Raw genomic sequence first — 22,457 nt, forward strand, 5'->3', positions numbered from 1 at the left:
CTATCAACTAGAGCAGAGTGCAAGGACATGGCTGAAGCAGGCAGACGCAGAATCATAGAACTGTACAGTTGGAAATTTTAGTTAGATTGTGGTCCAACCCCTGCAGCAGGAACCACAGATACAATAAAGAATTTCGGACGGTGTAACTGAGCACAAGCTCAGCCCAGTAATTCATGATCAATATCAGAATCAACCCTACCTCTTTTCACACAAAAATCTACACCTGGTTCTCTTCTCTATCTCTCCGACCCCACATTCTCTTAGCAATCTAATCAACAAGGGAGGGAGCTTTTCAGTTCTTTTCAGCCACTGTTATTCAAGTGGAAGTCTCTCTCTCTGCCTTATAGGCTTTACAATTCTGGAGCACGTAGAATAGAAAAGCATATCTGGGCATATAGAAAAGACAATAGTGTAGTAAGTTAGCTATCAATGATTTTCATTACAAGTGAAAGGATATAGGTGATTTTTGTTTAACCCCATTTAAACTTGTGAAGACTGCTACAAGTTGTTCTCTTTATGGCCCAGACTTTTTGGCATCCCTATCATATTCCTAACAGACTTCGCCCACAAAGGCATACTTTTCCATTGTCTCCCAAGACAGATGGAAGCCAACAAACCCCACCAGACACAGCAATATTGACATGAACACAAAGAGACAAAATTACACAAATATTTTATTTGAACAGACTTGTTTGAACAAGGTTTAGTGCAATAATTGCAGCAGTTCCCAAACACAGGCTTCAAAATCCAATGCTTTAGGATTGCAGAAGTAGCCTCAAGTGCTACCAACAGGTGCAAAAAGAATATTTAACTGGCCCATAGCAGCATTAGAACATCTCAGACTCTTCCTATCTCCATTCTGTAATGAAGACTTTACTCTTTGTCAAGAGTGACTTTCTTTAGCTTAAAGCAAGAATGGAGAATCAGTCACCTTCTAGATGTTGCAGAACTACACCTCCAGTCATCTCTGACCATTAGGTCCAATATCTGAAGGACCACTAGTCCCTGGCTTCAAACTCTCACCTCAGATCCAGCTGGCTAAACAAAGAAGCCAATCTTCTATTATAGTAATAGGCTTGACAGAAGGAGTTCAAAGTTTCGGAACGCTGGAGGCAGAGGATACAAATAGCTCAAGCAGATGTCAGCTGTAGATAGACTAAGTTGGCCTTCTCTTCGTACCATCTAAAACTTACAATCAACTTTGAAAGTTTCAACTTTCAGAATAAAACTTTTTAAAGCAACACAAACATGGTTTGTTGCCGCTCCTAATTTATATTACAATGTTAAAATGCAGAATATAACACAAGGAAAATGACAAAATAGCTTGTTGAATCTTCGGAGGAAGACACCCTCAACTGACCTTAATTAATGAAATTATACACAAGGAAGTTGGGTGTTTGGCAATACCTGGCTGCAAATAGCTTGCCATCTGGTGTGGGATCAGAAAAAGCAATTTCGTTGGTGTTTAAGAAAGAGCCAAATAAGAATGTACGTCTGGAAAAGAAAATAAAAAGTCATCAATGTAACGCAAGGATCCAGTCCTGTTTTCATGCTCATTTCAATTTACGGTCAGTTTGTATATTTCAATTTGTCAGTATTAAAGAAATGGGGAACACACCGGACATGCAAGGAGTGCCTTTTCCCACATCGCTGAACACTCACAATCAGTGGGCACATTTTTCTGGATTAGAAGGAAAAGCTTGTTTTAAAAAACTAGTGTTATCGGAAACTTAAGACTCCCACCAAGCTTCAATGTGTTGTATAGGATCTGCAAACCTTCTCTTGTGGGTGATGGTTGGGGCATACTTGTATGGTAATGTATTCTCACAAGCCTTGGTTCATGAAGAATGTTTTATGCATGGGGTGGTTGCAAGGATGTGATCTGCATCAGAAAGTGGGCCTTGGGGTGGGGTGAGGAGGAACGGAGATTGTTTCGTTTCTGTTATACAGAGCCCCAAACTATCACTGACCAAAGCATATGCACCAGGCTTGGGAGTCAGAGAGGCAGTTAAGTCCAAGGTTCTCTCAGCACCCTGCTTTATGTGGTTCATACACCAGATCTTTAAGCAGGAACCAGCTCCTAAGTATTACTTGCTGGTAAACCTCCTTTAAAGCAAGCTGAAAACTGGCTGTACTCCCAGAAGGTCATATCTGAGAACACTGTCTACTTCTATTTCAGATATTACATTTCCTTACCTCATCACATCCACTAGGCGACTGGCAATGCCTCTTCTCCGCATCAGGCTGAACACCCAGATTCTGCTGATCCCACAAAACACCTTCTCTGGCTTTGTTGAGCAGCACCAGGCACGCTGAGGCTCCAGACTCTCATTAGTAGGAGACCCTGACACTCTTGGAGGCTCTGAAAGCACTTGGTAAGCCTAAGAACAACAGGATACGCTTATAACAAGGCAGTGGGGTGGGGAAAACAGCAGCAAGCCTCTAACAAAGCATGCCATATGCAAGGCTTCAATGGGACGCACCATGATGCCCAAAGCATCATGTTTGGGGCGTCTGTACCAAATGCCAGAAGTGCCTCAATCATTCTTGAAGTAGAGAGTTACCTACAAATGTTATCCATAAGACATTTGTTAGCCTTTAAGAAGCTATTTTTACAGCAACAGATTAACAATTGCCACACTTAAAATGTTGTGAACAGCCAGCCATCTAAGCATGGGAATGTGTGAGTGGGCTCATCTCTGAGGGAGAGCCGCAGTGGAATGAGACCAGCCCAGAAACTCATTTAGAATGCTCTTAGATCAGAATAAGGGACCAGCTAAAAGGCTCTAAAAGACAGATTTGTTCTGACATACAAGACAGCAGAGAAAATGTGCACATTCATTTTTCTTGCAATTGGCCTCTCCTCCCCGTTTACTTTTTCCTTTTTCTAGGACAAGAGCGATTTAATGCTCTGGAAGAGGTATATTGTGCAGCTTTCGTTAAGCAGATGACACTTCTTTCTCCGCAAAGGGAACTGACCCAACAGAATCCACTAGCTAAGGAAAGGATAAGCTCCCTGAGTCCCATCTAGCAAGGACCTAGAACTACAAGCAGAAAGAGGAGTTGCCAGGCACAGTGGAGACTTGCAGCCAGAGCTCCACTCCACATTTATCATACTTGATGAGGAACTTTTACTTCCCATTTCTAGCAATATGTTTCCCTTCACATCTAAGAATGAACAGCAGACACTCCCAACTCCTTTTAAATGGTTTCCATATTGTCAAAAGAGTTTGCTCCAAGTGACAAAATCCTGCTTTCAGTGCAGTAAGAGTTACCAGCAGACCGGGTTCTTAGGACTAAAGTGGTTTGCTTTATTCAAGTAGCAAGACACATGGCTGAAAGAGGTCCAGTCAACTGCATTGCTCCTTCTCTTTGCCAAGTCATAAACACCTCTAAGGATGAACTCCTGTATCAAGGGTCTGCCCTGATCCAGAGTATCGCTCTTTCCACTTGGCAAGTTACTCACCTGTCTGACCGGCTCAGCAATTAAGCAGCCAACAATCTTCTTTTCAGTGGATACAAACAGATATGTTTGGGTTGGGCAGCGCAACACAACTTGTTTAAATCCAAGCTCATTATCTACAAGCTCCCGTACAGCTTCAGCCTGTGCAAGGAAAATGCGATATATAAAGCTCAGCAACTAAACCAGACAAAACTCAATCCAGGTCATAACAAACATTATTTTCTAAATACATTGCGACTGTGCCTTCCAGCAGTTATCCGCAGAAACAACTGAAGAACTCTTGATTACCGTATTTTTCAGTCTATAGGACGCACCCGACCATAGGACGCACCTTGTTTTAGAGGGGGAAAACAAGGGGAAAAAATTCTCCCCCTCTCTGTGCAGCACCCCTTCAGCGAAGCGGCAGGAGAAACGGAGCCCCTCCCATTTCTCCTCCCGCTTAGCTGAAGGGGCACCTACCCTTCAGCAAAAGGAACCCGAAGCCTCTGGAGCGCAGCGCGAGCTCCCGCCACGCTCCGGAGTCTTCAGTGAAGCCAACGCAAAGCCTCCGGAGTGCAGCGGGTGCGCTCCCTCTGCGCTTCGGAGGCTTCACATTGCTATCGCTGAAGCCAAGGCGTCTGCATTCGCTCCATAAGACACACACACATTTCCCCTTAATTTTTGGAGGGGAAAGTGTGTGTCTTATAGAGCGAAAAATATGGTAAATCCTAAAATCTGAGGCAACAGGTGTATTTTTTTGGTAACAATACAAGAAGTGTGGCTGGAAAAAACACCCTAATTTTGCTCCAAACAAGGTAATTTATTTAAATTCAAATTTGACAAACTAAAAAGGAAAAGAGCCAGAAAAAGGAAATAGAACTGATATGGTGAGGAAGGTGGAGACTTCCCCTTATTAAAAAAAACAAAAAAAAAAAAAAACAAGAACACATACAGTGGTACCTCGGTTTAAGTACTTAATTCATTCCGGAGGTCCGTTCTTAACCTGAAGCACCACTTTAGCTAATGGGACCTCCCACTGCCGCCATTGTGCGATTTCTCATCCTGAAGCAAAGTTCTTAACAGGAGGTACTATTTCTGGGTTAGCGGAGTCTGTAACCTGAAGCGTATGTAACCAGTGGTACCACTGTACACACTTTAAAATTAGTTCATTTTACTTGGAGGTAGGGCAAATATTCTGTGGAGAATCTCCAACCTGCAGGCCTACCAAGCTGTTTGGGGTGAACCACACCCACCTTTGTGAGAAGGGTCAATCCACAACTAAAAGAAAAAAGAACCAGGAGTGTATGCTCCAGATTCTTCCTTTGCATCAAGTAGCGGACCACTCCCATTTGGAGGAGCAAGACTAGAAGAAAAGTCGGCACCACACCTTTTTGATGGCATATTTTGGATCATCCTGAAGAATCAAGACAATTTTTCCATCCCAGAATTCTGCAGCGACATGTTCATTCTTCCAGCTCTATCAAAAGGAGAAAAAGACAGAAGAGGGCAAAAAGTGTAGATGCCCAAGAGTTTAATTCGTGAGGGTTGTAAACCACCATATACATTCAAATCATGATTAAAGCAACCTGCATGTCCCTTTACGGTAGTCTTACCCAACCTCTGGCCCTCCAGTTGTTGGGCTCCAACTCCCATCAGTCCTAGCCAGCAAGGCCGATATTCAGGGACAATGGGAGTTGTACTCCAAAACATCTGGAAGGCACAATGAAGAGTCTCAGCCATGCGAAAGACACTCAAGTGAAGTACTTCCATAATTTTTATATGGCAAGTCACACAAAATGCTGGAGTGTGTGCTGGATTGTTGAGCTCAGATAACATTTGTGCTCAGTTTCCTAAGAATTCCCTGTTCCATTTAGCAAGGTAAGCTCTAAGGAATTCTGTTGTCCAAAACAAAATCAATTCACAAAGGATACCATGGTGCATTTAGTTTGTGTCTTACCACATATTTTATTCCTTCCAGGAACCGCTGATGATACTGGGCATGCTGTGTTTCATCTTCTGGGCTTGCAGCTGAGTAGACCATACCACATGATTTGCAGACAGTGGCACCAAAATGTTTCTGGCCAGCATCCTGTCAGGGGAAAGAGGGAGTTACCATGTTGCCATGTCCAAACCGGCCTGAGGCATCAGGAAAAAACTGTACAGTGGTTGTTGTTGTTGTTTAGTCGTTTAGTCGTGTCCGACTCTTCGTGACCCCCTGGACCGGAGCACGCCAGGCACTCCTGTCTTCCACTGCTTCCCGCAGTTTGGTCAAACTCATGCTGGTAGCTTCGAGAACACTGTCCCACCATCTCGTCCTCTGTTGTCCCCTTCTCCTTGTGCCCTCCATCTTTCCCAACATCAGGGTCTTTTCCAGGGAGTCTTCTCTTCTCATGAGGTGGCCAAAGTATTGGAGCCTCAGCTTCAGGATCTGTCCTTCCAGTGAGCACTCAGGGCTGATTTCCTTCAGAATGGAGAGGTTTGATCTTCTTGCAGTCCATGGGACTCTCAAGGGTCTCCTCCAGCACCATAATTCAAAAGCATCAATTCTTCGGCGATCAGCCTTCTTTATGGTCCAGCTCTCACTTCCATGTACAGTGGTACCTCGAGTTAAGTACTTAATTCGTTCCAGAGGTCCGTACTTAACCTGAAACTGTTCTTAACCTGAAGCACCACTTTAGCTAATGGGGCCTCCTGCTGCCGCCGTGCCCCCGGAGCACAATTTCTGTTCTCATTCTGAAGCAAAGTTCTTAACCTGAAGCACTAGTTCTGGGTTTGTGGAGTCTGTAACCTGAACCGTATGTAACCTGAGGTACCACTGTACAATGATTTAGGAGTTCATATAAAGCTGATTAGCAGCTAAGATGGGTTTTTCTATTCTAAAATAGAAGCTCCAAGTTGCATGGCATTAGTTGACCTGACAGTCATTAACAATATATTCAGAAATATACTCACAATGATCATCTGATCTTTGCTCAGTTCCTTTGTTTTCTTGCTGGTTTTCAGAATGGCAGGGACCTTCTGTCCTACTGGACTGAATGCGACAGCTGAAGACTGCTCATCTGAGAGACTGTGTGGCCTGAAATTTATTTAAGGAATTTACATCTTGTAGTAATGGGTTATATAGTAAATATTCGCAGGGGAAAACAGGTTCATAAAGAAAAGTATGAAAACTGAAGAACTCTTGTCACCTACATATCACTTCTGAATATCAGAACAAGATTGCCATACCTTTTTTTGTTGCTGGAAGGCGTACTGAAAAATGGATGGGTGTCACTTGCTGAAGATGGCTCTGAGGAAAGAAAAAAATATTGTGATTTCTATCCTCCATGGGCATTTTGTCCCAGGTCCCAATGACACAGAGAACTTTCTCTATTCAGAATATTGTGATGAACAGGATAGGGTGTAGGGTGGCCTACCAAGCTTTCTATGACCACAGAACAGATGCATCTGAAATTGTAATATATTCTCAATGTTACTTACGCTTATCCTTGATTATCGTACTAGAAAGCTTGCTGGAAGAGGCAGTCTCATGCTTGTCCACGTTTTTTGGTGATCCCTGCAAGATTTCTTCAGGGTCCTAATGAACAAGACAAATGTTTTTTCGAGTAGGCAAATTTTCAAGGTGCCCCAATAATAAGTTTTGCTACTTGGTTACCCCTTCAGAAGTTTCCATTTAAGGTCTCAGGGAATGATATGAAGAAAAGCAATGGAGCAACCTTGCTGAAAAGCACAGATCTAGGTCTGGTCAGTGGCTTAAGAGAAAACCACCACTACAAACACCACCTTCCATGTCATGGAAGAAAGGTGGGATTTAATAAGATTCACTAGCTGTCATGGAATGCCAGAGTGACCATGGCATAGTAACATATCTAAAACTGTTGCCATGCTAACAGGCTTGTTGACCCAGTGAATTCTGTGAATGGAAGGCAGAGATTTCTGCAAATTCCTCATTTTTACTGCTGAACGTTGTTGTTGTTTAGTCGTGTCTGACTCTTTGTGACCCCATGGACCAGAGCACGCTGAACATTATGAGACCCTTTTCCAAGTCTCCAAGTTGCTGAAAGTTAAAATGTGTGGTGACTAGAGGTGTTCCCATCCTCCCCCCACCCCCAATTCAGACATCTCATACATGGAAAGCCTACAGCAGAGAGGCTACCCAGATATCAAATTTTATGAATTTTTGGCCTTGGCCTTTCAGTATTTTTTTTTCTGAAGTAGTTTTAATTTATGGCTTTATTGGATCTTACTGATTTTAACACCTGTTTTAATATAAAGTGTTTATTATACTGTGTTATATTAATTGAAATTTTCTTTGCTTGCTTGTGAGATTTAAAAAAGAATTAAATGATGGCACATAACTTGCTGATGTACAGTGCATTCAACACCATTCAGGACCATAATACCTGAAGGATCGCCTCTCCCCATATGAACAGATCCAGACCCTGCAATCGTCATTTGTGGCCCTTCTTTTTATGCCTCTTTTACGAGAGGTCGGGAGGGTGACAACACAAGGACATTTTCTGCTCCCAGTTTGTGGATTGCTCCACACAGGGAGGCTCTCCTAGGAGTCCTCATCACATATCTTTAGGCGCCAAGTGAAAACATTTCTCTTCAACCAGGCATCTGGCTGATTACCATTCTATGGCTTTTTAAAATGTGTTTGTGGGAGGGGGATTATTGGTTTGTATTTGCTATTTGCTTTATTATGCATTATGTATTTTCTGTTCTCATTTTGTATTTTTATGTTTGAATCACTCTTCGGGTGAAGGGCAGTATACAAATTAAATAAATATTCAATGGACAAAACATTGTCTACACACAGTGAAGTTCCAAAAATGTGTATCGCAGCAGAAGTTCCATAAATGCAAACTTTGGTTACCAGTTTTCATAGATTCTACATACCTGAGTTCCAGCATCAGCTTCCTTTTCTACCAGAGTCTCTGAGCAACCAGAATGAGACGTTTGGAGAGGGCTGGTATCTTGCAACAGGTTCCCTTCACACACGGTCTCCTGGCTTGTATTGCTGATCAATTTCACACCATCTTCCACACAATCATGTTTTTTCTCTTTGGGGCTTCCTTTCCTGTCTGCTTCCGTTGCTTCGCTTTCAGTGGACAAGAAGAGCTTGGAATGAGCCGGGTGTCTGCCCTGTCTCTCTTTTACTGTGGGCTTGCTAACTGAGCAGGGGGACGATGGAGACGAAAGTATCTTCTTAGAACCCGACTGCCATTTCTTTCCAGTGGCAAAGAATGCTGCCCCCGTCTGGAGCTTCGGCACAGGTTTGAATTTCATGCTTAGTACTTTAAAAGGAGTCTCCACTTTATTTTGAATAGCACAGTTAGCATCCTTATTCCCCTCCACAGGCTTGGGAAGAACCACCTCTACCTTGGCTTTTTTGGTGTTTCTCGGCAAAGCCTTGGCCTGCCTGGAAGCAGCAGGCCGCTTGGATGCTTTTGAAGGCCTGCTCCTGTTTGTCATCACTTTCAGCTGTGTTCTCTCAGTCTTGTTGGCAACAGGCAGGTTTCCGTCATCATTTCTTGGATTCAGAGGATGGCTTTCATTTGCTAGTTTCCTCTCCAGCAGGTTTAGATATTGCTTCCCTTTGTTGTAAAAGGAGCTGGGGGGTACAATGGAACGGTACGCGGTGCCACACTCAGGAGACGTTCTCTGTGGAAACTCCCTTTGTATCCCCTTTGGCACACTGGCTGCTTGTAGTGGAGACTTATCAAGCTTCTGTGATATTCTTGATGCTTGGGACAGGTTTTGATTTTCTTTTTCTTCATCTTGGAAACTCAGCATTTGAGATACAGTACGGTGTCCTGCAGGACCTGTTACAGGCAGATCCCCAACGAATTCCATCATCAGTTTTTTCGCTGGATTCCTGTGTACTAGTAACAAGCTGCAAAATGTAAAGTTAATGTTTATTTTCATTATGCATAAACATAACACAGTAAAACGCCAACCATAGCCAGTGATGACTCCATATGCAAAGTATCATACACAGACCATATAAAAGAAAAGTTAGTGCACGAAGTTTAAATTGCTTCCTCCAGATACAACTAGTGAACCATGAAGGCTCTCCCAGTGTGGTGGTTACTGTCCTTCAGGAGACTCTGGGAAAAGAAAATCACAGTAAGAATTTTCGTTACATTACCCAGAGGCTCCTGAGGGACAGTCATTACATCCTTGACGGTTCGGGCACTGGACTGGGGTCTGGCTGGTGTGAGGAAGTGTAATCCATTACAACAATATAAAGTAAATATTTGACTCTTTACTTAAAGGGGGGGGGGATAAAACTTTTTGCACATGACATCATTCTAATTTTAGCAGAATCTATGCAATCTTTTAAAAGAGCTAGATTAGCCAGTTGAAGATACTGAAATTTGGTGCATTTCCACATGTGATGGATGTGTAAGATGACAAATACATACTGGAAGATGATAAAAAAATCAAGTTATAAAGATTTACGGGGAAGAATATGGGTTCCTACTCCTTCCTCTGTTCTTCCTATTAAATTATGAAGCAATCAGTGAATTCAGAAGAAACATAATTAGTTTGCTGTATTATCACAGGAAATTCATTACGCAAAATATTGGAGATCACAAACTGGATCTAAATGAAATAACACAACAGTGTCTCTTACAATACACCTTAGTCCAATTTGGAAAACGTTAAACCAAATCTCTTAATCATTAATTCGGAAAGTGAAGAATGAAAGTACCTAAGAGGAAGAGAGCAGGATGTTGTACATTCCAATCGCTTTGTAGCATCCCAAAACCAACAGTAATACATGTATCAAAATAAATCCCTCTGATTTTTCAAGTCACAACAGTAGCTAAAGCTCTCGGATAACTTGCAACGGCAATCTCACCTGTCATTACTGCGTTTTCGCTTCCTCGGAGTAACAAACGCCATGTTCTCAGCAAAGCGCCTACGAGTCAGAGGCAGGTGCGTTAGTCAGTTCTGTGTTGACAGGTGTGGTCTATCTGCCTGCAGAGCCGGGATTAGAATGAGAGATCATGTTTGCATCCCTTGCCTATCTTTGCAAGCCACTGATATTCCTGATCCCCCACCCAGGCCAGTTTACACTGGTAAACAGTGCAAAGCACTGGGGGGGAGCAGGCCTAGGCAGCCCTGGGCCGGGAGGCTCCATCAACTGGCTGGGCCAGAGCCGCCTAGATGCTTAATAATAATAATAATAATAATAATAATAATAATAATAATAATAATTTATTATTTGTACCCCGCCCATCTGGCTGGGTTTCCCCAGCCACTCTGGGCGGCTTCCATAGAAACCAAAGATACAGTAAAATATCACAGATTAAAAACTTCCCTGAACAGGGCTGCCTTAAGATGTCTTCTGAATGTCAGGTAGTTATTTATCGCTTTGACATCTGATGGGAGGGCGTTCCACAGGGCAGGCGCCACTACCGAGAAAGCCCTCTGCCTGGTTCCTTGTAGCTTTGCTTCTCGCAATGAGGGAATCGCCAGAAGGCCCTCGGCGTTGGACCTCAGCATCCGGGCAGAACGATGGGGGTGGAGACGCTCCTTCAGATATACTGGACTGAGGCCGTTTAGGGCTTTAAAGTCAGCACCAACACTTTGAATTGTGCCCGGAAACATGCTGGGAGCCAGTGTAGATCTTTCTGACCAGTGTTATGTGGTCTTGGCGGCCACTCCCAGTCACCAGTCTAGCTGCCGCATTCTGGATTAGTTGTAGTTTCCGAGTCACCTTCAAAGGTAGCCCCACATACAGCGCATTGCAGTAGTCCAAGCGGGAGAGAACCAGAGCATGCACCACTCTGGCAAGACAGTCCGTGGGCAGATAGGGTCTCATCCTGCGTACCAGATGGAGCTGGTAGAAAGCTGCCCTGGATACAGAATTCACCTGCGCCTCCATGGACAGCTGTGAGTCCAAAATGACTCCCAGGCTGCGCACCTGGTCCTTCAGGGGCACAGTTACCCTATTCAGGACCAGGGAGTCCTCCACATCTGCCCACCTCCTGTCCCCCCAAAACAGTACTTCTGTCTTGGCAGGATTCAACCTCAATCTGTTAGCCGCCATCCATCCTCCAACCGCCTCCAGACACTCACACAGGACCTTCACCGCCTTCACTGGCTCTGATTTAAAAGAGAGGTAGAGCTGGGTATCATCCGCATATTGATGGACACCCAGTCCAAACCCCCTGATGATCTCTCCCAGCGGCTTCATATAGATGTTAAAAAGCATGGGGGAGAGGACAGAAGCCTTAAGGAAGGAGAGGCTTTCTGGATCAGGCCAAATGGGGGCCCATCCGGTTAACCAGATGCCCCACAGGGAAACCCACAAGAAGCTTCGAGAAAAAGCACACTTTCCAGCAACTGCTATTCAGAAGCACTGCTGCCTCTGATGGGAGAACCACAGAGATCCCTTGCCTCTCGCGAGAGCAGAATAAGAGAATTGTAGAGTGGGAATGTGGGATCAGAAATGATTATTGATCCTGTTCTTATATAAAAGAACCAGCTCTATCTGCTTCTGCAGGAGGCGTAAGGAGAAAATGAATGTTTAAAAGCCTGTTTCCAAGAGTCCTCCAGGGCCGGCCACACTTTCTGTACATGTACAGTGGTACCTCGGGTTAAGTACTTAATTCGTTCCGGAGGTCTGTTCTTGACCTGAAACTGTTCTTAACCTGAAGCAGCACCACTTTGGCTAATGGGGCCTCCCGCTGCTACCGCGCCGCCGGAGCCAGATTTCTGTTCTCATCCTGAAGCAAAGTTCTTAACCCGAGGTACTATTTCTGGGTTAGCGGAGTCTGTAACCTGAAGCGTCTGTAACCCGAGGTACCACTGTACTTAGGTAAAATGAAGATCTTTTCAGGGATCCTCCCTGTCTTTGCAATTCACTGGCTCTCTGTTGCAAAGGTAGTTCAGGGTTTGAAATCAGACCCAACAGGAAGGGGACCTCGGGGGTCATCTAGTCCAGCCCCAGCCCTCCCCCCCCCCGTGAATTTGCCTAATCCTCTTTTAATGCTATCTTTATATAAGATTATACACACACACATATCGGGGCAGAGAGAGGTTCTGCTTCACCATATAGAGATAGATGGACTTCTAGTTATTTCTCTCCCTCTGTCGCGGCCTTTGGCTGCTCCCACCCGCCATCTCCCTCTTCCCAAGCCGCCCGGGGTCGGGGGCCACCGCTGCCTCGGGTGGCAGGGAGTTCCGCAGCTTCAGCACCGGCGCCCGGAGGGAGAAGAACCGTTTCTATGTCTCTCCCCCCCTCTTCATTTTATTTATCGCTTTATCTTTACTTTATTAGAGCAAGCCCTCCGCGCTGTCTCCCTGAGGGGCTCCTTTTCTACGTGCGGGGAGTTCGGCGCCAAGTAGGCCGAGGCTTCTTCGCCCGGGAAAGGAGCCTAGGGAAATTTCGGGCGCCATTACCGCCCTAAAAACATCGCCTCCCGCCGCTTTCCCCCTCACAAAAAACCGCCCTTTCCCTCCATTTCTTACCTCACGTTTCCCACCTCAGAGCTCCCGCCGCTCTTTTCCCCTCACGGCGCCGCGGCTCCGTTCGAAACTCACCCCGTTCGCGCCTTCACGCCCATTGGCCAGCCGCGCCGCCAGTCCCATCGCTGCCTCGGCGATCATTGGCCCGAGTACAGAGCGTAGCCTCTGGAGGCGGGACTAAAGGAAGAAGCCCGCCTTTCGCGGGCTCCCCGACCAATAGAAAGCGCTAACCTCTCACTGTCAACAAGTCCTGGCCAATCAGATGATGGGAGAAGCCCGGGTTTGGCCGCAAGGCATTGTGGGGGTTGTAGTTTCTTGGTAAGTTGCGTCCCCAGGATCCATACAGGGGAGCAACGGGAGGGGCAGGCAGCGCGCTTGCCCGGATTAAAACGGAAAGTGGAGGGATCAAATTGCACGTCTGGTGGCTTGCTAGGTTCAGGGCAGCTCAGGGAGATCCCGAGTTTCTTGCACTGCATGGGATTCAACCAGATGATCCTTGGGGATCCCTTCCAAATGATCTCAGAGAGGGTCGCTGCTGCTTCTCTGCTTGCTTACTCAGAAACAAATGTCCACTTTTGTTACTTTTGTGATTTGTCCCCACAAAACACTTCATCACAGTTTCTTCCTATCTATTCAAAGGGCCTTTGCTGCAGGATACCAAATGTAAGAATTCACTGATAAATGTCTCTATGTACTGGCTCACTGGGAAAACTTCAGAAATGCATATAGACATGTGAGCTCAGCTCCTCAGCAGCCCCTCTGCCTGAGGGATAATCCCTGGCATCCTGATACCTGAGTGCCAGACAGGTAGCCATTCCAGAAATAACAAACCCAGGTGAAGACAAAAGGGTGTGATTCACTTGGCTGGGAAACAGGGAAATGTAAAGATCTCTTTTGTTACACTTGATGGGTGTTTGGTGGAGGGCAAGGGGAACCATGGGGCAGGGTCCAGGATGCTTAGACTACTGCCACCAGACCTCCCCTTTCATAATGTAACCATGATGTAGTTTGGGGGGGTGTAACATGGGGATTAGCAGCTAATAAAAGTTTGGGTTCTCTTTTGTTTGGGGCTTCCATCTTGTTCCACCTGGTGGCAGGTGGGAGTCCTATCACGACAGTCTTCAATCAAGACTAAGCCTACTGGCTGCTGTTTTGTTCTGCTATTCCTGGCTGGGGTCCTTGTTTTTTGTCCAAGGGAGCCCTCAAATTTCTCCGTTAACACCCAAAAGGGGCATCTGCTTGGCCACTTTGAGAACAGGACGCTGACCTAGCTGGCATCTTTCTCTGCCCCCTTCCCACCAACAGCCCCCACCCGCAACCTCACAGAGAAAGTGAGGGAAGAGGATGGGAGAACAGAGATGTAAAAGTCCAGCCAATTTATTTGCAGCCTGGAACGAAGCAACACAGACCAGCTGTGTCCCGCCTGTAGAGGATAAGGAAAGCAAAGGTCCCTGCGGGAGAGTCCCTTCCCCAGCCCTCTGGCCACGGAGCCTTTTCCGCGCCAAGGCAAGTGGGCTGAGTGCCTTTGCCGAGGCCCTTAGGGCGCGCTGCTCCTGCGGGATTTCTGCTTGGACGAGGCCTTCCTGAATTGCACTGGGGAGGGTTCCCTGGACAATTTCTTCAGCGTCCCGGACTTTTGCGGGCTCCGTGGCGCCTTGGGCGTGCCGAGCTGCAGGGAGACCCTCCGGGAACTTTGCCTGGGGCTGGGCTCCAAGGCATTTATATTTGTGAGCAGAGAGTCCTGCCTGTGGAGCAAGATCCCCTCGTGGTTTGGGGGCTTGGAGTCGTCGGGAGAGGACGAAGGGGACCACGGCCTCTCCGGGGACTTGGGCAGGGCAGGCGGGGAGCCCTGTCTCTTGGGGGGCTTGACAGGTTTGCCTCGCACCTTCGCCCAGGCGTTCTTGATGCAGAGAAGCAGCCGCTTCAGGATGTTGGGGCGCTTCTTGGGGGGCACGGCAAGCACCGTGCTGGGGGCCGGCATTCGGAGTTCCGGCTCGGGCTTCGTTTTCGGTTGCGGGATGGGTTTCGGGACGCTCCGGCCGTGGCTTTTCGGCCTCGGGTCCAGCCTCTCTGCCGACTGCTGCCTGTGCACGCGGACAACCTTCTCTGGCTCCCGAGGCTGGGGGGTGGCTGCCTTGCTCTTCCGCCGCTTGCCCTTGCTCCTGTCCAGCTTGGAGGGCAGCCCCTCTTTGCCCGGGCGCGTCCGGGAGGCGTCCGGCTTGCACACCAGCCCCCACTCGTTGGCCTCAGACCGCTTGATCTTCAGCAAGAAGCCCAGGCCCATGTGGACCTCGCCTTCGCGCACGCTCAGCCGGGGGTAGACCACCAGGGAAGGGCTGTACCGCGTGGGTGGGTGGGGGCAGTAGGGGGTGCAGCGGCCGCACAGCAGGCAGACGGGGTACTCCACGCACGGCCGGCCGCGCCCCTTCCCCAGCCCCTTGGCCAGGGCCTGGTGCAGGTCCTGCACGGCTTGGTCCTGGTCCAGCGACTCCACCAGCGCGTGGGCCAGGCACGGGGTCTTGCCGGGCGGCACAGCAGACTGGCACACCTCCTGCTGCAGTTTGGCTGGGCCCAGGGCCAAGCAGGGCATCTCCAGCTGCGCCTGGCACATGAATAACGGGTCCAGGACTGGCGGGCGGGTGGCGCTCATTGCATCGCGGATTGCCAGCGGCCTGGGGGCTTCGGGTGCAGTGGCGTCGGCCCAGCTCAGGCGGCGCACCTTGCGGTCCAGGGTGGCGCTGATCTCGATCTCCAGGGGCTTGGCCTTTGGGCTAGCGGCTCTTGCCTTTGGGCTGGCAGCTCTGGCCTTTGGGCTGGCGGCTCTGGCCTTTGGGCTGGCGGCTCTGGTCTCCTTGGGGCTGCTGTGTGGCCTCCGACTGCCCCCGACATCCCTCTCCTTCTCCTTGGGGGTGCCGGGTCTGCTCAGCTCCTTGGCCAGGGGGCTTTTGCCAGGACCGAAGAGGCCAAGTAGGGTCTCCAGGCCCTCCTTGGCAGCCTCGCTGCCCACCTCGCCCGCGGCCAGGCCCCGGAGGCTGCTGTGACTCACGGTCTTGCATACGAGGATGGGGGGAGTCAGTAGCTCTTCCCGGGGCGGCGTGGGGGGCCTGGGGCACGGGCTGCGCACGTGGAGGGTCTTGGGCGGGCTCTGGCGGCCCGCCGGGTGGGGCTGAGGGGGCGTGCGGCTGCGCGACCTCTGACCTGTGGGCAGCTGCGGCCCGGCGGCCCACTGAGGTACCCCGCCTTTGGGTGCTTCGAGGCTGACCAGCCAGGCCCTGCCTTTGGGGCTGGGGTCCCTGCGAGAGAGCATTGCCAGCACTGCGTCCTCTTCCTTCTGGCGTTGCTTGGTGTGGACGTGCCAGTTGAGCAGCTCTTGGGACTTGTAGTCCAGGAAGCCGATCCTGTTGGGCGGTTTCGGTGGGTGGGCTGGGCTGCTGGGATGTTTGTTCGTGGGGTGCCAGGGAGGGGGTGTGCAGATCCGCCTGGTGGTGGAGTCCGAGCAGGGTGTGGTGCTCCCCCATTGCCCCTGCAGCCGCTTCTGGTACAGGCTGGAGTCCTGCTTGGGGCAGGGGTGGGGCTGGTGGTGGGGTTGGTGGTGGGGCTGGTGGCAGACCACCCTGGGGGGTTTGGGGAGATGAGCTGCTGGGGCCGCCGCTGCTTTGTCCAGGGAGGTAGGAGCCAGGGAGGGGGGCACTGCTGACCAGCTGTAGCAGGTGGTGTCAACTTCGACCTCTTCCTCCTCTACATCTCCTCCTCCTCCTCCTCCTCCTGAGGAATGGCCCCAGCTGCAGATGGAGGTGACGGACCCCATGGAGACATTGGACGGGGTCCGTGAGATCCTGGAGGGGGTCGGGTGGGAGAGACAGAAAGGCAAAGGAAGGAGGTCAGAACAGGTCTTCTTTCACTTCGTCTTGTTTGTCACCAGCAACAGAATGTTATAATCTTATGGACTCAAATATAGAATAAATAATCATAAATGCACACTATAATAATAATAATAATAATAATAATAGTAGTAGTAGTAGTTAGTAGTAGTAGTAATAGTAATAATAATTTATTATTTGTACCCCACCCATCTGGCTGGGTTTCCCCAGCCACTCTGGTCGGCTTCCAACAAAGATTAAAAATACATTAAAATGTCACACATTAAAAACTTCCCTGAACAGGGCTGCCTTCAGATGCCTTCTAAATGTCAGGTAGTTGTTTATCTCTTTGGCATCTGATGGGAGGGCATTCCACAGGATGGGTGCCACTACCGAGCAGGCCATGTGTCTGAAATAGTACGGGAGAGCAATCCTGGAGCCATTTTGACTCTCCCAATGACATCAAATATTCCCCTGCAGGAAGGGAGGCAAATGGGGAAAGCCTTCCCATTGTCTTTTTACTTGCAAATCCTCTCTTAAGGGAGTATTTGTGTATGAATAGTGTGAGCCTGAGGGACGCGGGTTGCGCTGTGGGTAAAAGCCTCAGCGCCTAGGGCTTGCCGATCGAAAGGATCAAAAGCACCCTAGCAGTTCGAAAGCACCCCCGGGTGCAAGTAGATAAATAGGGACCGCTTACTAGCGGGAAGGTAAAGGGCGTTTCCGTGTGCGGCTCTGGCTCGCCAGAGCAGCAATGTCACGCTGGCCACGTGACCCGGAAGTGTCTCCGCACAGCGCTGGCCCCCGGCCTCTTGAGTGAGATGGGCGCACAACCCTAGAGTTGGACACGACTGGTCCGTACGGGCAGGGGTACCTTTACCTTTACCTAGTGTGAACCTGTGACCTGGATTCAGGAACTAAAATATTTCCCATCACCAAAGAATGGCCAGGCTGCCCAGGTAATGCAATCAGTGACCATTATCAGGTATGCTAGCAGGCAGGAGTTCTGCTGTAGACCGCCTCCTCCTGTGATGTATGTATGATGTTTTGGGGGGGTGATCTTGGACTACGGGGTGGGCAATTTCAAAAGTCTATATAAGGGCTTGCACATCATTGTTCAAGGTTCCTCCTCCCTCCTGCGTGTGGTGAGTGAGGACCCTGTTGCAACAGATCAATAAAGATCAGGCTTACTAGCTGCTTTGCTTCTCAATATTCTCTGATTGGCCTCTGTTGTTTTCTCCTACCAACAGAGAACCTGCAAAAGGACTCTATACGGTAGGGGTCAGCAAACTTTTTCAGCAGGGGGCCGGTCCACTGTCCCACAGACCTTGTGGGCGGCTGGACTATATTAAAAAAAAAAAAAAAAATGAACGAATTCCTATGCCCCACAAATAACCCAGAGATGCATTTTAAATATAAGGACACATTCTACTCATGTAAAAACATGCTGATTCCAGGACTGTCCGCGGGCCATATTGAGAAGGCAATTGGGCCGGATCTGGCCCCCGGGCCTTAGTTTGCCCACCCATGCTATACGGGCTCAGATGTCAAGGAAAGAAACAACTATCTGGCTTTTAGAAGACATCTGAAGGCAGCCGTGTTTAGGGAAGCTTTTAATATTGGATGAATTATTGTATTTAAACAGGCAGCCCTGTTTAGCGAAGTTTTTAATGTTTGATGTTTTATCGTGTCTTTAATATTCTGTTGGGAGCCACCCAGAGTGGCTGTGGAAACCCAGCCAGATGGGCAAGGTATAGATAATAAAATTATTATTATTATTATTTCAAAGAATAGTCCTAATGCAAGGAATTCTAGAGTTGGAATAGACGCTAAGAGTCATCTAGTCCAACCTGACAAACTGGAACGTGTCCAGAGGAGGGCAACCAAAATGGTCAAAGGCCTGGAAACGATGCCTTATGAGGAACGGCTAAGGGAGCTGGGCATGTTTAGCCTGGAGAAGAGGAGGTTAAGGGGTGATATGATAGCCATGTTCAAATATATAAAAGGATGTCATATAGAGGAGGGAGAAAGGTTGTTTTCTGCTGCTCCAGAGAAGCGGACACGGAGCAATGGATCCAAACTACAAGAAAGAAGATTCCACCTAAACATTAGGAAGAACTTCCTGACAGTAAGAGCTGTTCGACAGTGGAATTTGCTGCCAAGGAGTGTGGTGGAGTCTCCGTCTTTGGAGGTCTTTAAGCAGAGGCTTGACAACCATATGTCAGGAGTGCTCTGATGGTGTTTCCTGCTTGGCAGGGGGTTGGACTCGATGGCCCTTGTGGTCTATTCCAACTCTATGATTCTATGAGATCTATGCATGAAGAGCGGCATGCAAATATTAAAATCTGGAGGGCATCCAGTGTGTGTGTGTGTGCGCGTGAAGGCGTCTCTGTGCCAAGGAAGCTCGGATCTGCAAGCCCCTCGTACTGCAAGCGCATGGTGCTGTCTAGGAGTGCCTTACGTGCCGCTGATGCGTTGCATTTGCCAGGCGAGATACTGGATGTTCTTGTCCAAGGTGTGCAGCGTGCGATGCAAGCTCAGGGTCTCGCACGACCTAAAAAAGCCAAAGAAGCAGGGCAGCATAAGAACATAATAAGAGTGCTGGATCAAGCCAGTGGTCTGTCTAGATCAGGGGTCAGCAAACATTTTCAGCAGGGTCCCTCAGACCTTGTGGGGGGCTGGACTATATTTTGAAAAAAAATACAGTGGTGCCTCGCAAGACGAAAATAATCCGTTCCGCGAGTCTCTTTGTCTAGAGGTTTTTTCGTCTTGCGAAGCAACCCCATTAGCGGCTTAGCGGATTAGCGCTATTAGCAGTTTAGCGGCTATTAAAGGCTTAGCGGCTTAGCGGCTAAAAGGCTATTAGCGGCTTAGCGGCTTAGAAAAAGCGGGGGGGGGGGGGAGTGAAAAAAATCGCAAGACTTGCAAGACGTTTTCATCTTGCGAAGCAAGCCCATAGGGAAATTTGTCTTGCGAAGCAACTCAAAAACAGAAAAGCCTTTCGTCTAGCGGGTTTTTCGTCTTGCGAGGCATTCGTCTTGCGGGGCACCACTGTAATGAAGAAGAAGAGTTTGGATTTGATATCCCGCTTTATCACTACCTGAAGGAGTCTCAAAGCGGCTCACAATCTCCTTTCCCTTCCTGCCCCACAACAAACACTCTGTGAGGTGAGTGGGGCTGAGAGACTTCAGAGAAGTGTGACTAGCCCAAGGTCACCCAGCAGCTGCAGGTGGAGGAGCGGGGAAGCGAACCCGGTTCCCCAGATTACGAGACTACCGCTCTTAACTGCTACCACCACGCTGGCTCTCACGAATTCCTATCCTCCACAAATAGCCCAGAGATGCATTTTAAATAAAAGCACAGAATCTACTCATGTAAAAACACCAGGCAGACCCCACTAATAACCCAGATATGCATTTTAAAGAAAAGGACACATTCTACCCATGTAAAAACACACTGATTCCCAGACCGTCTGTGGACCCGATTTGGAAGGTGATTGGGCCGGATCTAGCCCCTGGGCCTTAGTTTGCCTACCCATGGTCTAGATCAGTGTTCCCCAACCTTGGGCCTCCAGCTGTTTTTGGACTACAACTCCCATCATCCCTCGCTAGGAAGACCAGTGGTCAAGGATGATGGGAGTTGTAGTCCAAAAACAGCTGGAGGCCCAAGGTTGGGGAACACTGATCTAGATGACTCTCAGTGTCTACACTCCTTTGGGGAACTGGGGCAGATGATGCTGCCTGTCTGATTTTTCACAGAATCACAGAATTGTAGAGTTGAAAGGGATCCCCTTGGGGTCATCCAGTCCAACCCCCTGCACTGCAGAAATCGAGGCTCACCTCTTTCCCGATTCTGTGCTTGTGTTCCATCTCACTTCTGTGTCTGTGCTGATGTCTCTTGCTCCTTCTAAAGGTGCTGCAAAGAAAGGCAAGGAAGAGCCCGTGAACCGCGTGGCGGCGCAAGGTGCAGCATCTCGGCTGCCCCAGGGGTGGGGCAGGAAGGTGGGAGGGCGCCCGCTGCTTACTTATCCATGCTGCTGGGTGCTTGGTCTGCTTCTTTTTGAGACAAGGAGGAACCTGTCGGAGAATAGCAAGGAGAAAAGAACTGAGCTGAAGGCAAAGCGAGGCGGTGGCAACAGAGGCAGGGGAGGAAACGGTGAGCGGGACTGAATCCCTTTCGTAGCCTGTCCAAGGCTTTCTGCCGCCTGAAGCAAAGTGCAAGGAGTTTCCTCCTCCCAGGCAGACGGCTGAATCTTATTTCAGCATCCTTCCTTACACCCCGAGGACAGCGGCCTGGTTCAGTGGGTGCAGGGCAGGTTGCATGTCACACAGGCAGAGCTCTGTACTACCCTAAAGGTGAAGGGACCCCTGACCATTAGGTCCAGTCGTGGCCGACTCTGGGGTTGCGGCGCTCATCTCGCTTTACTGGCCGAGGGAGCCGGCGTACAGCTTCCGGGTCATGCGGCCAGCATGACTAAGCCGCTTCTGGTGAACCAGAGCAGCGCACGGAAACGCCGTTTACCTTCCCGCCGGAGCGGTACCTATTTATCTACTTGCACTTTGACGTGCTTTCGAACTGCTAAGTTGACAGGAGCAGGGATCGAGCAATGGGAGCTCACCCCGTCGCGGGGATTCGAACCGCCAACCTTCTGATTGGCAAGTCCTAGGCTCTGTGGTTTAACCCACAGCGCCACCCGCGTCCCATGTCCTACCCTAATTGCCATCAATGGCCACTGCTTCACCCTGCCTCATGGTAGTGCCGGCCCTGTTAGTCTTGGTGTGCTTCAGGTTCCCCCCAGTTTTTGTTTTGTTTCCACCCCCCTTAAGAACATAAGAAGCGCCTGCTGGATCATCTTGCCCAGGATCCTGCTCTCACAGGGCCCACCCAGATTTCTCTATGGGAAACCCGTACACAGGATCTGAGCCCAAGAGCACCTTTGCCTCCTCTGGATCCCAACAGCTTGAATTCACAAGCCTTCCTGCCTTTGAATGTGGAGGCAGACCAGAGCCATTGTGGCTGGGAGCTATCCATAGCCTTCTCCTCCATGAATTTGTCCAATCTTCTTTGAAAGAATTGGCCCTCACTGCTTCCTCTGAAAGCATCAGAAGAGCACAGAGGGAGAGAGGAGAGGAGGGTCATTTTGTCCAGCCAGGAGAAATGCTGGTGCAAAGAGAGCGCAAAGATGGATCTGTCCCTCTGCCTCCACTGCCAGAGGTGATAATAATAATAATAATTTATTATTTGTACCCCACCCATCTGGCTGGGTTTCCCCAGCCACTCTGGGCAGCTTCCAACAAGATGAAAGATACACTAAAATGTCACATATTAAAAACTTCCCTGAACAGGGCTGCCTTCAGATGTCTTCTGAATGTCAGGTAGTTGTTTATCGCTTTGACATCTGATGGGAGGGCGTTCCACAGGGCGGGCACCACCCCCGAGAAGGCCCTCTGCCTTGTTCCCTGTAACTTGGCATCTCGCAGTGAGGGAACCGCCAGAAGGCCCTCGGAGCTGGACCTCAGTGTCCGGGCAGAACGATGGGGGTGGAGACGCTCCTTCAGGTGTACTGGACCGAGGCTGTTTAGGGCTTTAAAGGTCAGCACCAACACTTTGAATTGTGCTCGGAAACGTACTGGGAGCCAATGTAGGTCTTTCAAGACCGGTGTTATATGGTC

The 22,457-nt window shown here is 48.8% G+C and overlaps 2 protein-coding genes across 3 annotated transcripts; both read right to left on the reverse strand.

The window, feature by feature from the left end:
- Window positions 1–657: 657 nt before the first annotated feature.
- Window positions 658–13,049, reverse strand: ESCO2 (establishment of sister chromatid cohesion N-acetyltransferase 2). Of its 2 annotated transcripts, none has more exons than XM_077926707.1 (11): window positions 12,932–13,049; window positions 10,314–10,373; window positions 8,345–9,341; window positions 6,923–7,019; window positions 6,671–6,731; window positions 6,395–6,518; window positions 5,400–5,531; window positions 4,830–4,919; window positions 3,467–3,604; window positions 2,197–2,381; window positions 658–1,494 (listed from the first exon to the last, which is right to left on the reverse strand). In XM_077926707.1, the coding sequence occupies exons 2-11, from the start codon at window positions 10,355–10,357 to the stop codon at window positions 1,362–1,364; spliced, it is 2,001 nt and encodes a 666-aa protein (XP_077782833.1). In that variant the 5' UTR covers window positions 10,358–10,373; window positions 12,932–13,049; the 3' UTR covers window positions 658–1,361. The 2 variants fall into 2 exon arrangements, with proteins under 2 accessions (XP_077782833.1, XP_028581121.2); XM_028725288.2 differs by having other exon boundaries at window positions 10,314–10,432; window positions 12,932–13,039.
- A 1,276-nt stretch (window positions 13,050–14,325) lies between these two features.
- On the reverse strand, window positions 14,326–20,800 carry LOC144327357 (uncharacterized). Its single transcript, XM_077926706.1, has 3 exons — window positions 20,625–20,800; window positions 19,247–19,339; window positions 14,326–16,764 (listed from the first exon to the last, which is right to left on the reverse strand). The coding sequence occupies exons 2-3, from the start codon at window positions 19,264–19,266 to the stop codon at window positions 14,466–14,468; spliced, it is 2,319 nt and encodes a 772-aa protein (XP_077782832.1). The 5' UTR covers window positions 19,267–19,339; window positions 20,625–20,800; the 3' UTR covers window positions 14,326–14,465.
- Window positions 20,801–22,457: the final 1,657 nt, after the last annotated feature.

Source organism: Podarcis muralis, chromosome 3, assembly GCF_964188315.1.
Source record: "Podarcis muralis chromosome 3, rPodMur119.hap1.1, whole genome shotgun sequence".
NCBI lineage: Eukaryota > Metazoa > Chordata > Lepidosauria > Squamata > Lacertidae > Podarcis > Podarcis muralis.

Excerpts from the sequence above, each read along its gene's own strand:
- ESCO2 (XM_077926707.1), bottom strand. The coding sequence starts at position 10,357 with ATGGCGTTTGTTACTCCGAGGAAGCGAAAACGCAGTAATGACAG. Across the intron at positions 5,532-6,394 it reads GCAAAGATCAGATGATCATT|GATGCTGGCCAGAAACATTT; the intron begins GTGAGTATATTT and ends TTCCCCTGACAG. Across the intron at positions 3,605-4,829 it reads CAAAATATGCCATCAAAAAG|GCTGAAGCTGTACGGGAGCT; the intron begins GTGTGGTGCCGA and ends TTCCTTGCACAG.
- LOC144327357 (XM_077926706.1), bottom strand. The coding sequence starts at position 19,266 with ATGCAACGCATCAGCGGCAC. Across the intron at positions 16,765-19,246 it reads ATGCAACGCATCAGCGGCAC|GATCTCACGGACCCCGTCCA; the intron begins GTAAGGCACTCC and ends GACCCCCTCCAG.